The 6,491-nt window shown below is 60.0% G+C and overlaps 2 protein-coding genes across 4 annotated transcripts in view; both read left to right on the top strand.

Moving 5' to 3' along the window:
* Window positions 1-1,220: 1,220 nt before the first annotated feature.
* On the top strand, window positions 1,221-3,249 carry RLN3 (relaxin 3). The gene is made up of 2 exons (XM_046638101.1): window positions 1,221-1,565; window positions 2,702-3,249. The coding sequence occupies exons 1-2, from the start codon at window positions 1,376-1,378 to the stop codon at window positions 2,929-2,931; spliced, it is 420 nt and encodes a 139-aa protein (XP_046494057.1). The 5' UTR covers window positions 1,221-1,375; the 3' UTR covers window positions 2,932-3,249.
* A 420-nt stretch (window positions 3,250-3,669) lies between these two features.
* The window catches only part of IL27RA (interleukin 27 receptor subunit alpha), a 13,697-nt gene continuing 10,875 nt past the window's right edge, over window positions 3,670-6,491 (top strand). Inside the window, exons 1-2 of one of the 3 annotated variants that reach the window (XM_046638098.1) lie at window positions 3,670-3,885; window positions 4,159-4,276. In XM_046638098.1, the coding sequence (XP_046494054.1) occupies window positions 3,786-3,885; window positions 4,159-4,276 (218 nt within the window). In that variant the 5' untranslated portion in view covers window positions 3,670-3,785. Of the gene's footprint in view, window positions 3,886-4,158; window positions 4,277-6,491 lie in introns of those variants that run through there. The other 2 variants (XM_046638099.1, XM_046638100.1) reach the window with 2 other exon arrangements.

Below are 6,491 nucleotides of genomic sequence, written 5' to 3'. Positions count from 1 at the left end.
GAGCTAACGCCTGTGCCCATCTTACTCTATTTTGTATGTGGGTCACCACCACAGCATGGCTAGATGGGTGGTGTGTAGGTCCACACCCAGGATCCAAACCTGCAAACCCCAGGCTGCCTAAATGGAGCCCGCAAACTTAACCAAATATGCCATCAGGCCGGCTCCCATCTTAACCATCTTTTTTTTTTTTTTTTGAGGAAGATTAGCCTTGAGCTAACTGCTGCCAGTCCTCCTCTTTTTGCTGAGGAAGACTGGCCCTGAGCTAACATCTGTGCCCATCTTCCTCTACTTTATATGTGGGACATCTACCACAGCATGGTGTGCCAAGCGGTGCCATGTCCACACCCAGGATCCAAACCAGTGAACCCTGGGCTCACAACGTGGAAGGGGCGCACTTAACCACTGCACCACCAGGCCGGCCCCCATCTTAACCATCTTTAAGCGGACACTTCAGTGGCATTAAGCACATTCACATTGTTGTGCAGCCCTCACCACCATCCGCCTCCAGAACTCTTTTCATCTTGCAAAACTGAAACTCTGTCCCCATAAGATTTTATTTTAACTCTTGAAAATTGTCCCGTGGAGAGACAGCATGGATCCTGGAGTCAGATGGCTCTGTTCCAATTCCCGCTCCCACCCCCACTTCCTAGCTGCCCTTGGGCACCTTACGTCACTGCTCTGTGCCTCAGTTTCCTCATCTGTGACAGAGGGATCTCTTAGTCCTCATCTCACAGCCCAGTGGCCCTCAAAAGTGTGATTTCTGGACCCACAGCATTGTCATGGCCTGGAAATCTGATGCAAATACAGGTTCTCGGACACTCTGCAGGGGGCGCTCTGAACCCTAACGAGCCCCCCGCAGACTCTGAGTCTGGCTCAAAACTGAGAGCTGCTCTCAGGGGCCGCTGGGAAGATTGAACAGACCACACGGTTACAGGACGCTGAGAGCAGCGTCTGGCCTCACAGGCCATCCTGTGTGAGGCTCGCCACTGTTGTTGTTGTCACAGAGGAGGCCTGGGGCCAGCCCTCTGGGGGCCTGGCGCGCCCTCTCTCCGGGGCTGGTGGGGGTCTGTGTTCGCGGGCTGTGCGGAATGGACACCTGCCCCCTCTGTCTCTTGAAGATGACAGGGAGCTGGACCACGTCACTGCATCCTCGGCAAAAGGTTATCTCTTGGTCCAGGAACTGGAAAAGGTCGGGGGTGGGGGGGCCGTGCCCGCTTCCCCTCTGCTGGAGGAGATAAAGGAGGTCACTCAGCTCCTCCATAACAGGTGGGGGGAGCGGGGACGTATAAAAGGGGGGCCAGGAGGCAGAGGAGACACCGACCCCAGGAAGTGCCTCGCTGCGCTCCCGCTCGCTTCCCAGGCGTCCCTGTGCGGCATGGCCAAGCGCCCGCTGCTGCTGCTGCTGGCCTTGTGGGTGCTGGCTGGGGAGCTGTGGCTGAGCGCCGAGGCCCGGGCAGCACCCTACGGCGTGAAGCTTTGCGGCCGGGAGTTCATCCGAGCTGTCATCTTCACCTGTGGGGGCTCCCGGTGGAGACGGTCAGACATCCTGGCCCGCGAAGCTATGGGTGAGGCTGGGGAGGGCGTGTGTGCGTGTTGCGGGGGTGTGGGGACAGGACGCGGATGAGTCCAAGGAGCCACGGACAGAGATGAGAGGGGGGCCGGGCAGGACAGTCCCTGCGCTGCCACGTCGGTTGGGGAGCCCGGCTCAGCCTGGCAATGACGCCGAGGCTGGGGGAGCCAGTCAGCCGAGCCCCCTGCCCCTAAAGGCAGGGAACAGGCTGCTGTCTCCCCAGCTCCTGCCCGGCACTCAGACCCCCGCAGAGTGAGGCCCGCTCGCGAGTTTTCTGGGCGCGGGGCAGTTCAGAAACCAACCCAGAGCGCTGCCCCCTGGGGAGGCGGTGGGAGGCTGTGACTTTGACACGTAGGGGTGATGCTCCCAGCAAGCTGCTTGCCCTCTCTGGGCCTCCGTCTCTGCAAATGGGAGGCATGGCCCCTGAATCTCGCAGGATCGTACAGAGGCAAAATCGAGTGAACACAGATGAGGACACAGTCTCAGCAGCGCCCAGCTTGGTCTGGGTTAAGGTGGGGGCAGGAGGCCTAGTGTCACCGGGGCCAAGATGATGCTGACAGCGCCCAGCTCACGGGCTTGTCATGAGAGGGATAAAGAGTCAATCTGCGAAAGCCCTTAAAACAGGGCCTGGCACACATTAAGCGCTCAATAACTGATCAGTGCTATTTTGAGTGCTTGTCATGTGCCAAACGCTGTCCTAAGATGTTCATGGGTATTAATGAACTCATCTACTCTGTAGAAAACCCTAAGGGTAGGAGTTATTATCCCCCTCCCCCTTTGTGGACAAAGAAACTAAGGCTCAGAGAAGTAAATTCACTTCCTCAGGGTTATAACTCGAAGAAGCTGGACTGGTGGGGTTCCCAAACACATGTTCTTAACTATCAGGTCCTCAATAAATAAAGACTAGGGGAAAAGAATGACAGGAGAGGAAAGTCAAGCTCAGTGAAGTTGAATAGTCTGCCCATTAAAGCTGGAACCCAGGCCTGAGTGGAATCAAAACCTTTAACCATGACGCCGAGTGACAAGAACAGAGACGTGGCTGGATCAGCCGGGACTCTGGGTGTGACAGAAGGTAAGCTCCGCACACTCACTCTTCTCATCTTTTGCACTCACTCTTCCCATCTTTTGCAGGCGATGCCGTCCCAGACGCCGACTCTGACGCAGACAGCGAGCTGGAGGAGGCAGTGGCCTCCAGCCAGTGGCTGGCCCCAGTCAAGTCCCCTCAGGCTTTCTCCGGGGGCCAGCCCAGCTGGCAGGGAGTGCCGGGTGCTCTTCGGGGCGGCCGTGATGTCCTGGCCGGCCTCTCCAGTACCTGCTGCCAGCGGGGATGCAGCAAGAGTGAAATCAGCAGCCTCTGCTAGCCCAGGCGCCGGCCAGGCCCCTGCCTCCGACTCTTCACGCATTCATTCATCAGCAAGTCACGGAGGCCAGCCTGTGGGCTCAAACACAGTCGCCCCCCAAACAAGCCTGACCTTGGACCAGTCTGTCCTGACCCTGAGCAAGCTGCACTCCTACTGGGCCGAACAGGGACCCTTGATCCTGACCCCTGACTTTTCGCGGGCCCATATCCTGCCTTTGCTTGGCCTGCACTGTCCCCCTCTGCAAGGGTGTCCCTACTTCACCTGAGCAGGCCGCCCTGAGCCCCGTGCCTGAACTGTGACTGTCTCCTGCCCCACCTGCGGCCGCTGTCCCCTGGCAGGCCCAAATGACGCCCTGCCCCTCTCCAGCCTTTGCGTCTGCCCTCCAGCCCTTGCCCCTGCCCTCCAGCCCCTCTCCCTCCAGCCCTGCCTGCTGGGGGGTGCACTGCCCTGGCCACCCCCCCCCCGGGGCTGGTGGCGGGACCACTGGGTCCCCTTCACATCCTGGGCGGGGCGGCTCGGTGGGAGGTCGGATCAGAACCTTCTCCAACCGCAGTAATAAAAGTGCCGAAGGACGTTGCCGCCTGGGTGTGTCTGTGTGTGTGTGTGTGTGTGTGTGTGTGTGTGTGTGTGCGTGCGCCCGCGCATCCCTCCGGAGGGCGCGGCCTTCGGGGAGCCAGCCCGCCGCGCCTCCCCCTCCCCGCTCCCTGCTGTCCCCTCCCCGTCCCCAGCGCGGCGGCGGGGACTTTCCGGCGCCGCCGGGAAGGAGAAGGGGCGGGCGGGGCGGCCGGGCGTCAGGTGCGCGGGCGGCGGGGAGAGCGAGGCGAGAGCGCGGCCGGGCTGGGGCGCGGGGCGCCATGCTGGGGGCCCGGGCCGTCGCCTTCTGGCCGCGGCTGCGACCGAAGCTGCTGCTGCTGCCGCTGCTGCTGCTGCTGTGCGACCGGTGCCCCCCGCAGGGTGAGTCCGCGCTGCGCCCCCCGGGCGGGGACGGCGAGGACCGGCGCGCTGGGCGGGCGCGCCCTGAGCTGGGGGCGCTCGCGGGGTGGCGACAGGATGTGGCTGCGGAGGGAGGGGGAGGAGCCGGCCCCGAAGCGCGGCGGGGTGCCCAGCGCCCCCTCCCTGCTGCTCGTTTCCCCATGGGACCCCCGTCGCCCTCCGCGATTGTCCGAAGTCGGGGGGAGTTCGGGCTGCGGGCGGGTTGACCTTCCCCGGCCCCGCCTCCCCCTCCAGGCAGCCCCGGGCCGCTACAGTGCTATGGAGTCGGGCCCCTGGGCGACTTGAACTGCTCCTGGCAGCCCGTCGGGGACCTGGGAGCGCCCTCCGCGCTGCAGCTCCAGAGCCAGAAGTAGTGAGTACGGCGGGACGACTGGGGAAACTGAGGCTGTGGCGGGGCCACTCAGGTCGCCGCATTCTCGGGTTAAGAGGACCCCATAGTCCTGTCCCCCAGCACCCCCTCCCCCACAACCAAGCCCTTCAATTCCAAGTTCCCTCATTTCCTTGCTGTCTGACCTTGGACCAGTCCTTTTCCCTCTCTGAGCCTGTTTTCTCCCCTATCAAACGGCGAGAATAATGGAACCCGCCTCCCAGTGTAGGTTCTCAGGCTTCAAAGAGTTAGGTGCTTGGCAAAGAGAAAATGCTTATTTTATGAACTTATTTATTGTTTTATTTTATGATTTAATTTATGAATTAGAATCCGCTTTTATGGCTGTGTGACTTAGGCAAGTAGCTTAACCTCTCTGAGCATATGGAAAGCTCATTTGGTCTGGTGCTGGGGATGCAGCCAGCAAGGAGGCAGACAAAGCCTGGCCCTCGTGGGCCCGCAGTGGAGGGGGAGGCGGGCTTCCTGGAAACACAAATCACTTCCAACTGGGCCAAGTGAGGGAAGAGTCAGAGGGACATTTGACTATGGGAACCAGAGTGAGGGGCTGGGTTTTTTTTGCTTTTTTAATGGTGGTGAGATACACATATAAGGTCTACCATCTTTTTTCCTCCACCACTTTTAAGTGTGTGGCTCAGCGGCGGCAAGCACATTCGCAGTGTCGCACACCATCCTCACGAGGCGGCTCCAGAGCGGCCTGCTTCTGCTGGGGGCGCCCGGGGAAGTGGCAGGAGGCCTCTCTGTGTATGAATGAAACTCACGTAAGGTAAAATGAACCGTTTTAAAGTGAACAATTCAGTGGCATTGACATTCACGACGTGGTGCAACCACCACCTCTGTCTAGTTCCAGAACATTTCCGTCACCCCAAAAGGAAGCTCCATATCCATCAGAGGTCGTGACCCCATGCCCCCCTCCCTCAGCCCGGGCAGCCACCCGTCTGTCTTTCCGTCCCTGCGTTTGCCTGTTGTGGACGTTTCCCGTCAACGGAATCGCGCGATACGTGCCCTTTCCTCACTGGCCTCCTTCACTCAGCATGTTTTCGAGGTTCATCCACGTTGCAGTGTGTCTGTACTTCATTCCTTTTCACGGCTGAGTAATATTCCACTGAGTGGATGGACCACGTTGTGGTTGTGTTTATCCGCTCAGCTGTTGGTGGACACTAAGGCTGCTTCCACCTTTTGGCCACTGTGACTAGTGCTGCTGTGAACGTGGACGACTTTTTGAGTCCTTATTATCGGTTCTTCTGGGTACGTGCCTAGGAGGAGAATTGCTGGGTCATATGGCAACTCTCTGTTCAGCGTCTGAGGAGCTGCTGAGTGCCTCCTGCAGCAGCCACGACATTGTACGTTCCCACCAGCATTGTGGGGGCTCCACTTTCTGCACATCTTCGCCAGCACCTCTGTTTGGTTTTTTTGTTCTGGACGCCTTGTTTTAAACCTTTGAAATCCAGTCCTTTGGGATGTCCTCGCTCTCTCTCTCGCTCATCCACGTTGGTCCATCAGCAAGCCTTGCTGGCTCCCTCTCTGCGTTATCCAGAACTGGCGCCCCACTCTCCCTCAGCTCCCCCCATGACCAGCCCCTGCCCTCGCAGGCCGGGCCCTGCAGCCCCCTCCTCCCCAGGCTCAGCCTCCACCCTCAGCCCTGCAGGCTGCTCTCTGCCTCCGCCTCCAGACGGCACCTGTGGGCCTCGGAGTCTGGGCGCATCCCGCCCCTGCCCACAGCCCTCTGGGCCCCCACCTCACTCCAGCCAGAGTCTTTCCTGTGGCCAACAGGCCCCGCACACTCTGCTTGTCCCCTCCCTGCCCTCTCTTCCTCCCATGCTCCCCCGACGCACGCCACTCCAGCCAGCGGGCGACCTCCTCGCTGTTCCTCACACTCGCCAGGCACGGTTGGACCCGGGGCCTCTGCACTGGCCACTCTCTCTCCCTAAAATGCTCTTCCTCAGGTGCTGCATGGCCCTGCCCTTATGTCCTCAGGGCTTTATTCAAATGTCCACTCATCGGAGAGATCTGTCCGGACCTGCTTAAAATAGTGTTGTCCCTCCTCACCCCATCCTCACCCCATCCTCACACCATCTTCACACCCCATCCTCACACCATCCTCACCCCATTCTCACACCATCTTCACACCCCATCCTCACACCATCTTCACACCCCATCCTCACACCATCTTCACACCCCCTCC

Source organism: Equus quagga, chromosome 14, assembly GCF_021613505.1.
Source record: "Equus quagga isolate Etosha38 chromosome 14, UCLA_HA_Equagga_1.0, whole genome shotgun sequence".
Lineage (NCBI taxonomy): Eukaryota > Metazoa > Chordata > Mammalia > Perissodactyla > Equidae > Equus > Equus quagga.
This window is presented reverse-complemented; position numbering and strand designations above follow the sequence as displayed.

What these genes read in the sequence shown, in the direction of transcription:
- RLN3 (XM_046638101.1), top strand. Translation starts at nt 1,376, where the DNA reads ATGGCCAAGCGCCCGCTGCTGCTGCTGCTGGCCTTGTGGGTGCTGGCT. An exon ending in CCTGGCCCGCGAAGCTATGG is followed by an intron (nt 1,566 to 2,701) that starts GTGAGGCTGGGG and finishes CATCTTTTGCAG; the next exon opens with GCGATGCCGTCCCAGACGCC.